Raw genomic sequence first — 17,703 nt, 5'->3', positions numbered from 1 at the left:
GAACTTAGATACACTACACTCGGTCCCCTCTTCCAGATTGTTAATATACATCGTGAACAGTTGCGGGCCCAGCACCAACCCCTGCGGCACACCACTCACCACTGATTGCCAACCAGAGTAACACTCGCATATCCCAACTCTCTGCTTTCTATTCATTAGCCAATCCTCTATCATGCTAATACATCACCCCCAACTCTATCCATCTTTATCTCATGGATAAGTCTTTCTATGTGGCACCTTATCGAACGCCTTCTGGAATCCAAATAAATAACGTCTATCTGTTCCCTTCTATCCACTGTACTTGTTATATCCTCAAAGGTATAAAATCAAAAATATTGGCTGCCATTATTTAATGTGTTGATACAGCTAAGAAAGTGCAAATTTTTGAAGTTAATATTTCACATTTGCATATTTTTGTGACTTCATAAAAGAAAATTCTGTATTTCCAGTAACTAAGTTGTCTAAGTAAATTTAATCTTTGTGAGAAAATAAACACTAATTTCTCTATTATGTTAACAATATGATTCTAGGCCATAGTCTAAATTGTATGTTGCATGTAATGTAACTACTGTAAAATAATATATCTCAGACTTGCTCTGGACCACCGGTTTCAAAAATCTGTAATACTGCATGTCCTAAATGGCCAAAAAAGCCTGGTCTGTATTGGAAGCATTTTGTATTTTCGTTACATGGCTCAGTCCTACTTGTATTTTTCTAAGCAATTGGGCTTGTGGTGTGCACTGAAATGGGTAAGTCTTTTAGAGAAATAGTGAATTCTATAATGTATTTCATTTTTCATTACATCACCAATGATCTTGACAAAATATACAAAGGCTATCTAATCCCTGTACTTTTATGCATGATAATGCCCTTCAAGTTAGGAAATTTGAATTCTGTTGTAAGACATAAGAATAAATTAACCTGGCACTTCTGTGCATCATTTAATGAATTTTACATTACTGTATAGGTGACATCTTTCAAATAACCATTTGACATGCACCTATTTCAATTCTTCAATCAGCTATTGAAGATGGATCCCATTTCAGAACATGCCAAAAGTTCTCATAATCTTCTCACCCTATTCACTTGATGTTCATCTCATTTGAAATCAATTTTGACAGTAGTGGTGTAAGTAGTGGAGGGTGATTCCTATTTGTCTGCGTGAGCAAATATTATTTATTTATTGACATATAGCATGAAATAGACTCTTTCAGCCCTTAGATCCACACCGCCCAACAATCCCCCGATTTAACCCTAGCATAGTCACAGGACAGTTTACAATGACCAATTAACCTGCTAACTGGTACGTTTTCCGACTGTGGGAGAAAACCGGACCACCCAGAGGAAATCCATGTGGTTACGGGGAGAACTTAAAAACTCCTTGTAGGCAGCAGCGGGAGTTGAACCTGGGTTGCCCGTGCTGTAAAACGTTGTACTAAGCACTGTGCTACTGTACTGCCCAAATTAACAGTTCTACTTGATTAATTAGGTCTACCTGAGAACAAATTAGCTGTTGTAGTTATCTAATTAATTGCAAAATAATAACTTTTGAGAGAAAGATGATGTAATTTTTTGAAAAATCATCCCATACTTTTCTAAAAGATGTAGAAAAGTATGAAAGTAGGCCAATTCACTCGACAATTTTATATCCTTCATTTTCGTAGAGATCAGTTAATTTAAAATCTGAGATTGATAAAAGTTTAGTGAACCAAATGTTTTAGGGATTTTGCAGGAAAGAAATTGGGTCACAGATCAGCCATGATTTCACTGGAAGGTCTGACAGTCTTGGGGGGCTCAGTGGGCTACTCACTATTTGATTTTCACTCCATTCAAGTAAGTGGCTCCCAATTTTATTGAATGCACTGTTAATTGCTGAACTGATGAGCCACAGCTATGCTTACAATAGATTGTTGTATTCATGTTTTCAAGATGCAAATTTATCCTAGTGAATAGATTAGCAGTAAGATTAGTAATTATTGCCACTTGATTGCAAAATTATATGAATTATAATGATGTTGTGCATCTGTAAATGAACCTTTGTTGACTGAAAAACAATGTTGCTGGTCTTCAAGGAAAAATATTCTCATTAGTCTTTCTAATGAGGAGTCTTCTCAAAATAAAATCTTATAGAGTGGGAACTGTGCTGTCAAATAATTAGAATGAAATGCCTCTTACGAAGTTTCATTTTGATACAGTATTTTGATATTCTAGTTATTATTGTAACAACCAGTAAACTTGTTAATAAGTATGGAAGATTTCTAGGCTAATGCAATTAACTGCACCAAATATGCGTGTCTCATTTGTCTATTTTGCACAGTTCCTTTCTTAAAAATAGTGTGAGTCCACTATCTTTAATCTATCAGGTTCACAATTCCGTTAAAAACCTTTCTGCTGGAATCCATACTTGACTATCCCACAAAAGACTCATTTTTAATAGTTTTCTTCTGTGCAAATAGTTATTCTTCCAGAGTTATCCTCCACAAGAAGATGATGGGAGGGGGGAAATGAGAAAAATAAAAATTGTAATCCAAGTCACCTGAATAAGTTATACAGTACATAATCGGTTTTCTAAGTTCCCCTGTTCCAACTTAGACTTGCAACAATAACATTTTCTCAGTATTGCATATCATTAGACACTAAGAGAAAACAGCATCCTGTTATTTACCACAGGGGCTTCCTCCTTTAGTTTACAAATGCCGCCTGAGTAAATAGATTAAGTTTTTCCTGTTTCCTGATGATGAATTGCTATAGGACTTCTGCTTATTATGTAGCCATTGTAACAGTCGGCTTGCACAAACCAGCAAATAATTATTAAAAACAGCAGTAGGAGAATCAGGCAACCCATGAACAGGCAGATAAGGTCTTTTCAGAATATCTGCCAACAGATGGCACTTTAAACAATCTCTGGTAGTGTTCTCTCAGTACCAGTCTGGGTTATGTGCTTGTCTCTGCAACTACACTTGAAGCAAGAATATATTTAACTAAATTTATTGGACTGGAGTTACCGGACTGCTTTGTGGCTCTCAGACATGAAAAATGAGCAAATTTACTATCCCAGTATGCTGCAAAGAGCTAAAGTGCCTTTTAATGCACATATGTAAGCTGATGGAAATATTGAGGGAGAAATGAAATTTTTACTACCTCCTTTTTTTCTTGGAACTTCTGTGGCCATGATGTTAAAATTTACATGTCAGCACATAAATAACAGTAATGATCTCACCGTCTAGGTTCATAAGTTCATGATTCAACAGAATGACATTTTCACAGCTATATGCTGAATGACATACAAAGTCACCTGATCTATTTTATGATAGGTTTCCAATTTTCTTCATTTTCCACCCATCAACCTTCACATTTAATTGATCATCTTCTGCAATTTAACAAGGTGCCACCATCAAATATGCCTTTCATTCCTCCCCTTTCAGCATAGTGAAAGGTTGGGTCCTTCTAGTACCTGGTTCACTCCAGCATTTCCACCAACACCCATTCTCTCATTCATGTACTATTTGATGAGGCCACCTGCCGTTTTATCTCGAACCTTTTCACTTTTCAGAAAAACAAGTTCTTCCAACTAAAGCAGCAATTCACACACACTCTTCCAACTAATGCACTGCCTTTAATGCTGAAGATGTGGTCATTTCTATACTTAAAGCTCTGAAGATACATTGGGTGAGTTGTCTGGCAGAACATCTGCATTCAAGGTGCTCTGGGGCTACTGAGCAAATCAGGCATTGATGTGGGAAGTAGAAGGATTGATGGTCTGGGTGCTCCAAGATTCAAATTTATTTATCACATATACAGTACTGTGCAAAAGTCTTAGGCATATCTAGTAGCTCGGGTACCCAGTACTGTATTTGTCAACATGGAGCGGAGAACAGGTTTGTAAATCTGGTAAGAGCAAAGGATCACACATCAAAGTTGCTGGTGAACGCAGCAGGCCAGTCAGCATCTCTAGGAAGAGGTACGGTCGACGTTTCAGGCCGAGACCCTTCGTCAGGACCCTTCACCAGTCCTGACGAAGGATCTCGGCCTGAAACGTCGACCGTACCTCTTCCTAGAGATGCTGCCTGGCCTGCTGCGTTCACCAGCAACTTTGATGTGTGTTGCTTGAATTTCCAGCATCTGCAGAATTCCTGTTGTTACAGCAAAGGATGTTGGGAATGGTGAGGGTGGAGCGCTGGTGGTGGGATGTGGCACAGGTAGCAGAGGAATGCCAAGGGCGAGGGTGGTGGTGCAGGTGCAGACACACCCAGCCTTGGGACACCAGGCAAGATCATTTGATTCCAAACAATTGGTTTATTGATCATTGCAGAATGTCTCTCTGGTGCTTCCCGCTCCCTTCCCCTTTTCCCAACCGTGATTCCCTCTCCCTGCCCCTTCCTATACTCAGTCCACAACAGAGACCCATATCAGAATCAGGTTTATCATCACTCACATCTGTCATGAAATTTGTTTTTTTTTGCGGCAGCAATATAGTGCAATACGTAAAGTTACTACAGTACCGTGGAAAGTCTTAGGCTCCCTAGCCTATTGCACAGTACTGTACATCAAACCATTAAGTGAAATCCCTGATTTATATTAACAACTAATACAACCTAAGGGTGTGCTGGGAGCAGCCTGCATGTGTTGCCACACACTCCAGAGCCAACATAGCATGCCCACAAGTGCTCAGCAGAACAACACAGAACACAACAAGCAACAAAATGGCAGCAGCAAACCAAATCCCTTTCCACCCTCCCACCCACCCATCCACACGGTCTTTCAACACTGGGACAGCCCATCTTTGGCCTCCGGCAGACGTGAACTTGGGAACTCGCAGATATAGGGCCTTTGACTTCTCTAGCAGATTCACAGAAATTTGCAGACTCAGGGCTCTGGCCAACTAGCCTCAATTTAAGATTTCTTATCAGGCCTCTGCATCGATCCAAGGACCTGCAGATCTCTTAACGCTAATCCTCAGACTCTGGTCTCACAGATTCGCATTCCTGGAGGGCATTGGACCTCATTCCTCCTGCCTGCATGGAGCTCTGACTCCAAGACCTGCTGACGACTCACTGACCCAGTGGGTTGGGCCATCAGCCCTTGTCCATGCAGGTCTGGCATGAATGTCCCATGTCTGCATTGCTGGCCTTGGAACGTGGTGCGGAGGCTTAGATTCTGGCCTGATTTCTAATTCCCCATATCCATGTCCCTAAACCCTAAATCCCCTCTGGGTTCCCAAGTTCACCTCAGAAGAATGGTAGAGGTTAGATCTATTGAATCATTGGCTGTGTTTCTTTATAGATATAGTTTGGCCTATTGACCATTTCCGGCATTGAAAATTTACAGCATCTGCAGTTTTTTAATTGATACTTTCTTGAAAACTCTGATATACTCAGTTTACTTCGCTGTCCACAAATGCAGCTTGGCTATGAGAGTTCCCCTTATTCACATTTCCAGCCAGTGCTGTATCTAATGATTTTTTTTTTGTTTCCTTCCTTTATTTTCTCTTTGTTTTACTCCTTATTCAGCCTGTGTATGCTCTCTGTCAATACCAATCTATCATCCATTCTCTCTTGCACCCTCTCACATATACTCATTTGTTTTTCATTCCACACCTCCCTCATTCCTGCAACATAAAGTACCTTTGTTTTTCTAAATTTTCTGAATTCTGATGAGAAGTTATCAACCTGAAATGTTTCACTATCCAAAGATGCTCCTGACCTGTTGAATATTTCTTCAATGTTTTTACTTCAAATGTATGGAATCTTCAGTTCTTTTTTCTTTGCACTTTTGAAACTTTACAATATGATGTGCAACTGATGAAAGACTTGTGAAAGTCTTTCTATTGAAATTATAGAAAGACAAATGGAAGATTGACACAAGCTAAATAAGATGAGGGTTATTCATGTTAATTACAAGTGTACTCTGAAAACAGGTGATCAGAGGCTTGAGAAGCAAGGGGGGTGGGGGTTTAGTAGTTGTAACATCATGTACTTGGTGTGGAAGACAATGAGAGGCTATGGAGATAACTCATCACAGCATGCAGTGTTTGGCTGTAAAAGAACATTGCATGCTAACACTTGTTAATCACCAGAAAATATTTTCATTTTTTAAACGTATTCGTCATATTTTTTTTTGCAGATATTTCTGGACATGACGTTTGGAGCAGGGGGCCACACAAAGATGATCCTTTCCCAAGCCTCTGACATCTCAGTGTTTGCCCTTGATAGAGATCCAATGGCATATGAAATTGCTAAACAAATTTCACAAACCTATCAGTAAGTACCACACCAATAGGTGTTGTTTTCATTTCAAAATTTTAAAATGTGTGAATTCTGAATTGCACTTCCTAAAATTGACGTTAATTGTTAAGTAAACTGGGGCACGTTATTTAAAATAAAAATGTCAAGGTGAAAATGATCATTAATGAACTGCTTGTTGCTGAGCAAAATTGAAACTGTGCTCATTCTAATTAGTGACAAATAAAAATTAAGATTTGTAATTAAGTTCAAATATCAGCCAATAATGCAAGGGTTTAATCTTCCAATAACTACATGTTTGTTTACTGCATTAGGTTTAAGAGTTAATTCAAGTTGTGCTATTATTTCTTCTAAGTAGTAAGTTACCTTGGTACTTTGCAAACTAGTTACTTTATGGTTTTCTTAATAAAAGAACCAACTAATTCCCCTCCACTACCACCCTTCTCCTGGCAGAACTGGTCCTCACCCTCAACAATTTCTTTTTTGGCTCCTCTCACTTTCTCCAGACTCAAGGGATAGCCATGGCCACCCGCATGGGCCCCAGCTATGCCTCCCTCTTCATTTATAGTCTATGTCCCAAACCTTCCCCGGTAGTGTCCCAACTCGTTCTCCATTACGTTGACGACTGCATTGGTGCTGCTTCCTGCACCTATGATGAGCTCATCATTTTCATTAACTTTGCCTGCCAAGTTCCACCCTGCCCTTAAATTCACTTGGTCCATTTCTGACACCTTTCTACCCTTTCTTGTTTTTAGTCTTCATCTCTGGTGACACACTGTTGACTGACATCTTTTATAAGCTTACCAATTTCCATGGCTATATACCTCTTCCCACTCTTATCTCCTGTAAAAAGGCTATTCCCTTTTCTCAGTTCCTTCATTACTGCCACATCTGTTCCCAGGATGCTGCTTTCATTTCCAGGACATCAGGGATGTCCTCCTTCTTCAAAGAATGGGGTTTCCCTTCCTCCACTATAAATGCTGCCCTTGCTCACATGTCCCCCATTTCCCAAACATCCTCACTCACCCCACCTTCCCGCCATCTGAACAGTGACAGAGTTCCTCTTGTCCCTGTCTACTACCCCATGAGCCTCTGCATCCAGCACATCATCCTCCACAAGTTCTACCACTAAACATATCTTTAGCTACCCCTCTCTCCACTTTTCGCAGGGATTACTCCCTCCCTAATTCCCTTGTCTATTTGTCGTTCCCTACTAATCTCCCTCCTGGCACATCCCTACAAGCGGCCAAAGTGCCACACCTGCCCATTCACTGCCCCAAACCATCCTTCCAAGTGAAGCAACACTTCACCTGCAAATCTACTGGGGTCTTCTATTGTGTCTGGTGCTCCTGATGCAGCCTACTGTACATTGGTGAGACCCGTCATAAATTGAGGGACTGCTTCATCGAGCACCTCTGCTCCATCTGCCAAAAGTGGAACTTCCTGGTGGCCAAAAATTTTAATTCCAATTCCCATTCTGCTTCCAATATATTGGTCCATGGTCTCATGTCAAGATGAGGCCACCTTCAGGGTGGAGGAGTAACATCTTGTATTCCATTTGGGTAGCCTCCAACCTGATGGCATGAATATCGATTTCTCCTTCCAGTAAAAATGTTTCTCCCTTCCCCTCCCCTCTTCTTCTATTCCCCTCTCTGGCCTAGTACCTTTTATCAACTACCTATCACCTCCCCCTGCGTGCCCTCTTCCTTCCCTTTCTCCTATGTCCTCTCTCCTCCCTTATCAGAATCATCCCTCTCCAGCCCTTTATTTTTCCTACACACCTAACTTCACCTATCATCTAGCTATCCTCCTTCTCCTCCCCACCTTTGTATTCTGGCACCTTCTCTCTTCCTTGCAAGTCCTGAAGAAGAGTCTCAGCCTGAAACGTCGACTGTATTGATTTCCATAGGTGATACCTGACTTGCTGAGATCTTTCATCATTTTGTACATGTTGCTTTGGAGTTCCAGCATTTGCAGACTTTCTCAATTTTAGATTTTAGGGTTTTTCACCAGATAGTACAAAAATAAATTCTGTTATTACAAATTGCATTATTTGTACTCAGATTGTGTGTGAAATTAAATGTGTTTGTGTTCTCTGCTGTAATTTGTTTCTTCCTTCAATTATACAAAAAATAACATTTGTTTTTGATCAGAAGAATTGATAGCTCAATCTCTCCATCAGTGTTTAGAGGCTGAACTTGAAGGCAGTACTACACGGTAATCTCTTAAACTAACTGTACTGATCCTTCGACATTAAAGAGCAAATGTCAAGATATTCAAACTTCAGCTTAAACCTCCCAGTGTTGTTGATTTAGATGATTTGTGGTCATTTTTTCTTCAAAGGAACTTTAAAAATTATATTTTGATCGACCTAAATATTCAGTGGATGAATATGATCTTTAATCTGGTAATGACATAGTTACTCTGAAATACCTTTAACTAAGCTGTGGAGGGGTAAGTTGTACAGATCCAATAATAATTCAAGTTATGACCAGGGTCAAGACAGAGCTCCAAGAACTGGTAGAAAATAATTTTATTCAGGAGCTACAGCTCTGGCTGGATTTCAGGTAATCTGCAATCTTTGTGTAACTTTCTGTTTCATCTCAGTCTGGATTGGTGCCAGCTCCCAAAAGCAGGGTCAGAACAAGGGATAGCCAAAAGCAGAACTGCTTCTCTGGGCTCTGAGCTCATCTCCTCTGGAAGTGTCTCATCCTAAAAGTTGTTACTGTGCAAGCTGAGCAGTGTCTTTACCCAAGCTAATATATAATTGACCTTATAGCCACCTAGTTGGGAGTGTAGAAGGAAGCTGAAAGTGAACAAATGTCACAACTTGAGGGATATAGGATCATAAGAGTTTGCAGAGATAGCTAAGTATATGGGGAAAAATATTTATGCTTTAAATTATGCCATGACAGGTTATGGTAGTAATTATTTTTTACTGATTGATTCAAATTTACAGGCAAAGTGATTTCCATTGAATTAATAATTGCTACCCTTCACTTTGTCTGATTAGCTCGTAATTATGTGCTTGACAATACTAGTGTTCTTTCACTTCATTTTCCCTATCACTTTGATATCATTGTCTTCTTGCTCTACTCTTTCGAATTTCAATTTGGTATCATTTTCACTTCTTTTTGGAAATGCTGTCTTCACACACACAAACAAATAAACTAATACAAGCAACTACTGATAAAATTTGTATCAATTAAATTAAGAAAACTAAGTACAAATTATTCACAACCAATCATGTCACTGAATATGTTAGCTGTACTGTATAGTGTATATAAATAGAATCAAGCTTATCATCACTGATATGTCATAAATTTCGTTGTTTTGCAACAGTACAGTGCAAGACATAAAAATTAAGTTACAACAATTAAAAAGTGCAAAGGGCAAATTTTGGAGCAGTGTTCATAGACCATTCAGAAATCTGATGGTGGAGGGGGAAAGCTGTTCATTAAACTTTGAGTGTGGTTCTTAGGGCTCTTGACTATCTCCCTGTTAGAATGCCTTCCTTTGTATACTGTAGAAATTAGCAAGACACTTTGGTGACATACCAAATTCCTTAAAAGTCCTAGTGAAATAGAGTCACTGCCATGCCTACTTTGTGATTGCATCAGTATGTTGGACCAAAGTAGATCCTTCAAGATGTTGATGCCGAAGAGCTTGAAGCTGCTCTCCCTTTCCACTGCTGACTCCTAAATTAGGGCTAGTGTGTGTTTTCCTAATTTCCCTTTAGCAGAAATTCACAATCGGTTCCTTGGTTTTGCTTTGTGTGGAAATGTGTGTAGGCAACTGGGCACTAATGTATATATATCCTTCATTTCCCTCACCCTCACCAGTATCCCCAACAGTTTAAACAAAAGGGGGAAAATAGTATGGGAAAGCATGTGTACCGACAAATTATGAAAATTCTTGCGAACAGCACCTGATTGAATCAATTTTTTGCAGTGAAACTTCAATTTTGTCACAGAATATATTTCAAGCTAACTTTAATAAATTGGAAAGAAGGAGAAATTGGATTGTGCAGGAAAACATGCCTTGAAAATATTGTGCACAATTAACCTGTACCTGTTGCATGTTACGCATAAGATTTATCTGCCACGTCATTAATATGATTTTAGAGTCAATCAGCATGAACCATGCTGTTTATTACGTTAGTTTATTCTCCTCAGCTCAGTAATCCCATCCCCAAATTTTTTTCACTCTTTGGTATTGATTTAAATTATTATAGCCATTTCTCTGACCAAGCTTCTCAACAGCTGCCCTAATAGTTTTCTGTTTATCTCAGTGTCAATTATTATTCAATTTCAGTTCCATCATTTGCTTTGGAAAAAAAATTCCACCCTATTATTGTTTATAATATTAATAGATTGAGTGGATACATTTTTAAGTTTTTAAAATTATATGGATATGCATACCACTTGAAAACTGCAGGAATGTATACTTTCAGTAGGGTGTTAAATGCAATAATCTTTTAAAAAGGTTCCAATGACAGGATCGGATAGAGTCAACATGGTTTTCTGGTAGATAGCTCATTGTTAACAAACCTATTGGAGTTTAACAATTTAGATCAAGGAAAACCAATGGATACGGCTCTCTTAGACTTGCAAAAAGCCCTTTGATAAGGTTCCATGTAAAAGATTACTAATTAATTGAGTTGTACAGCATAAAAATGACTCTTTGGCATATTCATCCATGCCAAATTTTTTGCCTACCTGCGCTAAATCTAACTGTCTGCATTAGAACAATATCCTTCCTTGCCTACTGAATGTCTGTCAAACTACCTTTTAACTATGGTAATTGTATCTGTTTTCTCCACCTCTTCTGGCAGGGCATTTATGGATATTAGCCACTCTGTTTTTTTTTTAAATGTATTTTCCTTGGATCCCCTTTGAAGACTGAGCACATGGATGAAAGAAAAATGGAGGGCAATGTGGGAGAGTAGAGTTAGGGTTGCAGTAGGTTAGGTTAAAAGGACAGCTCAAAGTCATGGTCTAAAGGGCTTGTACATTGATTTAAATTTATATCCGTCTCGATAAATACAGTATACCAATTGAAAGGAGTAACAGAAGAAATTTGTTTCACCGAAATCAGGATCAGAATTAAGTTTATTATCATCGGCATATGTCGTGAATTTTGTTGTTTTGCAGCAGCAGTACAATGCAATACATAATAAAACATCCAAATTGCAATAAGAAAAATATATAATAATTTAAATTGAACGAGTAGTGAAAAAAAGCAAATTAAAAGAAAACAATAGTGAGGTAGTGTACTTGAGTTAATTGTCCTTTCAGAAATTTGATGGTGGAGGGAAAGAAGTTGTTCCTGAAATGTTGAATGTGTGTCTTTGGGCTCCTGAACCTCTTCCTTGATGATGGCAATGAGAAGAGGGCATGTCCTAGGTGATGGTGTCCTTAATTATGGATGCCGCCTTTTTGAGGCATTGCATTTTGAAGATGTCTTCAATGCTGGTGAGGCTAGTGCCCATGATGGAGCTGGCTGAGCTGCTAACTTTCTGCAGCTTGTTCCAGCCCTGTGTAGTGGTCCCTCCTACCAGACATGATGTAACCAGTTAGAATACCCTCCAAGGTGCATCTGTAGAAATTTGCCAGAGCCGTTGGTAACATACCAAGTCTCTTCAAACTCCAAATGAAATACAGCCACTGTCTTCCCACCTTTGTAAGTGCATCAATATATCATGTTTGACCCAGGTTAGATCTTCAGGGATGGTAACACCCAGGAAGTTGAAACTGCTCACCCTTTCCACTGCTGATCCCTCAAAATGGACTTATGGGTTTTCACTCAACTTCCACTTGCTGAGGTCCACAGTCAATTCTTTGTCTTTACTGACATTGAGTGCAAGGTTGTTGTGACACCACTCATCCAGCTGATCTATCTCAACCTGAAATGGGTGTTGTGGCCTCTGCACTTTGGCAAAATTCTAGAAAGCAGAAATGAATAAGTGTTGTATCTTCTGTAATTGTATGGGGAAAATACCATTTGGAAAGACTGTGTGTGGGTGAGATGAAAGAACAATCCAAAGTTTTTCAGGGGAAATATTTCCAAAAAAAAGGTCAAAAGGTTCATTTTATTATCGAAGTATGTATAGAACATAGAACATGGAATACTAGAGCACAGCACAGGGCCTTCAGCCCACAATGTTGTGCCGTCCCTTAAACCCTGCCTCCCATATACGCCCCACCTTAAATTCCTTCATATACCTGTCTAGTAGTCTCTTAAATTTCACTAGTGTATCTGCCTCCACCACTGACTCAGGCAGTGCATTCCACACACCAACCACTCTCTGAGTAAAAAACCTTCCTCTAATATCCCCCTTGAACTTCCCACCCCTTACCTTAAAGCCATGTCCTCTTGTACTAAGCAGTGGTGCCCTGGGGAAGAGGCGCTGGCTGTCCAGTCTATGTATTCCTCTTAATATCTTGTATACCTCTATCATGTCTCCTCTCATCCTCCTTCTCTGCAAAGAGTAAAGCCCTAGCTCCCTTAATCTCTGATCATAATGCATACTCTCTAAACCAGGCAGCATCCTGGTAAATCTCCTCTGTACCCTTTCCAATGCTTCCACATCCTTCCTATAGTGAGGCGACCAGAACTGGACACAGTACTCCAAGTGTGGCCTAACCAGAGTTTTATAGAGCTGCATCATTACCTCATGACTCTTAAACTCTATCCCTCGAGTTATGAAAGCTAACATTCCATAAGCTTTCTTAACTATCCTATCTACCTGTGAGGCAACTTTCAGGGATCTGTGGACATGTACCCCCAGATCTCTCTGCTCCTCCACACTACCAAGTATCCTGCCATTTACTTTGTACTCTGCCTTGGATTATGTCCTTCCAAAGTGTACCTCCTCACACTTCTCCAGGTTGAACTCCATCTGCCACTTCTCAGCCCACTTCTGCAACCTGTCAATGTCTCTCTGCAATCTTCGACAATCCTCTACACTATCCACAACACCACCAACCTTTGTGTTGTCTGCAAACTTGCCAACCCACCCTTCTACCCCCACATCCAGGTCATTAGTAAAAATCACGAAAAATAGAGGTCCCAGAACCGATCCTTGTGGGACACCACTTGTCACAACCCTCCAATCCGAATGTACTCCCTCCACCACGACGCTCTGCTTTCTGCAGGTAAGCCAATTCTGAATCCACCTGGCCAAACTTCCCTAGATCCCATGCCTTCTGACTTTCTGAATAAGCCTACCGTGTGGAACCTTGTTGAATGCCTTACTAAAATCCATGTAGATCACATCCACTGCACTACCATCATCTATGTGCCTGCTCACCTCCTCAAAGACACGATCTGCCTTTCATAAAGCCATGCTGACTGTCTCTGATCAGGCGATGATTCTCTAAATGCCCACAGATACTATCTCTAAGAATCTTTTCCAACAGCTTTCCCACCACAGACGTAAGGCTCACTGGTCTGTAATTACCCAGACTATCCCTACTACCTTTTTTGAACAAGGGGACAACATTCGCCTCCCTCCAGTCCTCTGGTACCATTCCCATGGACAACAAGGCCATAAAGATCCTAGCTAGAGGCTCAGCAATCTCTTCCCTCACCTCGTGGAGCAGCCTGGGGAATATTCCTTAAGGCCCTGGGGACTTATCCGTCCTAATGTATTTTAACCGCTCCAACACCTCCTCTCCATTAATATCAACATCCTCCAGAACATCAACCTCACTCATATTGTCCTCACCGTCATCAAGTTCCCTCTCATTGGTGAATACCGAAGAGAAGTATTCATTGAGGACCTCGCTCACTTCCACAGCCTCCTGGCACATCTTCCCACCTTTATCTCTAATTGGTCCTACCTTCACTCGTGTCATCCTTTTTTTCTTCACATAATTGAAGAATGCCTTGGGGTTTTCCTTTACCCTACTCGCCAAGGCCTTCTCATGCCCCCTTCTTGCTCTCCTCAGCCCCTTCTTAAGCTCCTTTCTTGCTACCCTATATTCCTCAATAGACCCATCTGATCCTTGCTTCCTAAACCTCATGTATGCTGCCTTCTTCCAACTGGCTAGATTTTCCACCTCACTTGGCACGCATGGTTCCTTCACCCTACCATTCTTTATTTTCCTCACCGGGCCAAATTTATCCCTGACATCTTGAAAGAGTTCCCTAAACATCGACCACATGTCCATAGTACATATCCCTGCAAAAACATCATCCCAATTCTCACCCACAAGTTCGAGCCTTATAGCCTCATAATTTGCCCTTCCCCAATTAAAAATTTTCCTGTCCTCTCTGATTCTGTCCTTTTCCATGATAATGTTAAAGGCCAGGGAGCGGTGATCGCTGTCCCCCAGATGCTCACCCACTGAGAGATCTGTGACCTGACCCGGTTCATTACCTAGCATTAGATTCCCCCTAGTCGGCCTGTCAACATACTGTGACAGGAATCCATCCTGGACACACTTAACAAACTCTTCCCCGTCTAAACCATTAGAACTAATCAGATGCCAATCAATATTAGGGAAGTTAAAGTCAGCCATGATAACAACATGTATCCAAGCTCTCAGTTCATCACCTTTGTTCCTGAAGTATTGAAGTACACGCACTTTATCCCTTCTACCTTACTACCTTTACACCCTTTATTCTGCTTCTCTTTCTTCAAAGCCTCTTTATATTTTAGATCTGGCTTTACTCCATGCACTATACTTGCAGTTCTCGCATGACCTTTATCCTCTTCCACCTCACTATCTGCTCTAACACTCTGGTTCCCCTCCCCCTGCAAATCTAGTTTAAACCCCCCAGAGCAGCACTCGCAAACCTTCCTGCAGATGTTACGTACCCCGTAACTGGGTTGCCAAACCAGCAGAAATGGATCACTCAGTTGGAGTCTGGAGTACTAGAACTAAGAAAGTTTTATTACAGAAACAAGCAACACAGTAATCGAAAGGATAATAAATGCAACAGTTCAGTGATGATAAACACACATGTGCACAGAATTAAGATAACAGCATCAATCAAGCTCTATCGTTGTCTAGGGGTAAATGACCAATTTCAAAATGACTCAAAGTTCAGTCCAGTTTAGTAGTTCAGTTCGCAGTAATCGTTGCCATGGCGGTGGATAACGTGGGGGAAGAGAGAGATAGAATAGGAACAACTCATCATTCAGAACGGCTTCACTCACAGACCAGCAAGATGGCTCACAGACCAGCGAGATGGCTCACAAACAGCTTTTGGGCGGGTCCTTGGTGATGTCACCTGAGGTCACCGACTGTGACCCCTCCTCCAGATGCGGTCGATCCTCTGCAGTGAACCCGGCACCCAGGCAAGGGCGGACACACACCGGGTTCCCGCTGATCGTACCTTTCCACCCTGTGCGTTGTCCGGTACTTCTCACCACTCGTGAGAGGCGCACCGCTTCCAGGGTCTCGTTACCTCGGGTGGCGTGTGTGCCTGTCTTAGCGAACCTGTCCCTTTTTATCCCCCTGCTGGGGTATCGCCTGTCCATCACTTCAAACAGTTCAGGGTTCAAAGGGGGGAGCCGCTCCAGACAGCTCTCCCTCCCACATCCCTTCATTACACATCTCCAGACGCTGCTCCATTGTTCCTTATCTCTCCTTCCCCTGAGGGCAGGTGGCAGACCAACTGCTGATGCCACTGATGCTAGCCCAGGCCAGCAAACATCTTAATTTTATGTGTATTCTCGTAACACAGAATACAGTTCTGAGATTCGTCTTCTCCAGATGCCCATGAAATACAGAAAAACCATGGAAGTCACCAACCCCACCCCCAACACATGAAAAAGAAAAAGAAACAAAAGCTTGTAAACCCCAACCCCTCCCTCACACAAAATGTAACAGATCGCCCGCCCAGAAAACAGCAGCTGGACATCAAACCTCAAACTCCCAACCCCCACCCTCGCAAAAAGCTAACATATCAACTGCAAGGAAATAAAACCAGCAGCAATGACATCAAACCTCCAACCCCCTGTCTTGCACACAAGAAAAAACAGGTTGCCCACATGGAAAAGCATTAACAAGAACATCAGACCCCAAATCCCCAAAAACTAACATATCGCCCACCTGGAAAATGGCAACACGGACATCAAACCCCCAACTCCCAACCCACCAATCGGCAGCAAGAAAGGAAACACAGAAAACTGAAGGAGACCAATAAAAACTGCAGTCCACGCCAATAATCACGTAAAACTCGAATTTCAAAAGCATCCTCTGTCAGCATTGAGAAGAGTGACCGCTCGAACTCAGTCCTTCTGTGGAAATTGACTGCCGACCTATGGCCTCCTGACCTCTGTCCCGGACTCCTCCACATTCACCTCGATGCTTCAGTCTTCCTTGACACTTTGATCAGTCAGAAATGGAGTCGATCATGGCCCCGCACCCCACCTCTGGACTTCATGAGGTAGCTCATGCTTGTGGGTCTTGTCCTGGAATTTTCTTGGGGAACAACTTTGGTGGTTCCATGCTGTTGAATTTCTCAGAAACAACAGAAGATAGCTGTTGAATGTGAAGTTTGCTGAGGTGGAAGATGAGGACAAAAGGAAGTACCTTTTTGATTCTGAATGGGAGGGGATATAGTAGGCGGTGAGTAATACCATCAATTTTGCTGCAGAATATAAATCATGAATCCTGTTTTTGTGTAAAGCACAATGTTCTTTATATGCTAATAGAGTTCAGGTTCAAAAGTTGCCTTGTCACAATACTTTAACCAAAAATTACTTGTATACAATAAAAATTACTTAAAAACTGATTATTTTATTGGCTCACAAGAGAAACTGTGGATGCTGGAAATCTGGAGCAACACACAAAATGATGCAGGAACTCAGTGGGTCAGGTAGCATCCATGGAGGGTAATCGACAATGGATGTTTTGACTGGAGTGGGATTGATAGGTGGAAGTGATGAAGGGTTGAAGAATGGAATCTGCTAGGATAGAACATTGGAGGATAAAGGGAAGAAAGTGAGGAGGGAACCAGAGTGAGAAGTGTGTGGGTGATGGACAGATTAAGAGAGTGGAGGATAGAGAAAGAGTAATGGGGCCAGTGGGATAAGGTAAAACAAAAATTTGTGGTGGGATTTAACACAGGGGAGTAGTTATGAAAAGTTAGAGAAGTTGATGTTCGTGCTGTCAGGTTGGAGACTACCAAGGTTAAATAATGAACTGTTGTTCCTCTAATGTGTGTGTCGTTTCAAATTCACAGTAGAGAAGTCCATGGATAAACATGTTGGTGAGGGAATGGGAAGTGAAACGAAAATTGCTGCCTATTGGAAGATCCTGGCTATTATCACGACTGACAAGGCAAAGTGCTTGACAAAGAGATGTACTTGAGCATTTTAATTGACTAGCCATGAAATTTGTCTTCCATATCAACTTTAAAATAAAATTGATGTACAGAATTTATTGGACTTCTGACAAACTTGTCTCCCAGGATAAACTTCCACAAGAGCATCAGCTGGTGTATT

At 41.1% G+C, this 17,703-nt stretch overlaps 1 protein-coding gene across 1 annotated transcript in view; it reads left to right on the top strand.

Annotated features, from left to right (window-relative positions):
• mettl15 (methyltransferase 15, mitochondrial 12S rRNA N4-cytidine) overlaps positions 1–17,703 on the top strand; it is a 91,454-nt gene that overhangs the window by 27,911 nt on the left and 45,840 nt on the right. The window contains exon 2 of the mRNA XM_063061758.1: positions 6,124–6,260. Coding sequence (XP_062917828.1) covers positions 6,124–6,260 — 137 coding nt within the window. The remainder of the gene's footprint in view (positions 1–6,123; positions 6,261–17,703) is intronic.

The sequence above is a fragment of the Mobula hypostoma genome, chromosome 11 (assembly GCF_963921235.1).
Source record: "Mobula hypostoma chromosome 11, sMobHyp1.1, whole genome shotgun sequence".
NCBI classification, from domain to species: domain Eukaryota; kingdom Metazoa; phylum Chordata; class Chondrichthyes; order Myliobatiformes; family Myliobatidae; genus Mobula; species Mobula hypostoma.
This window is presented reverse-complemented; position numbering and strand designations above follow the sequence as displayed.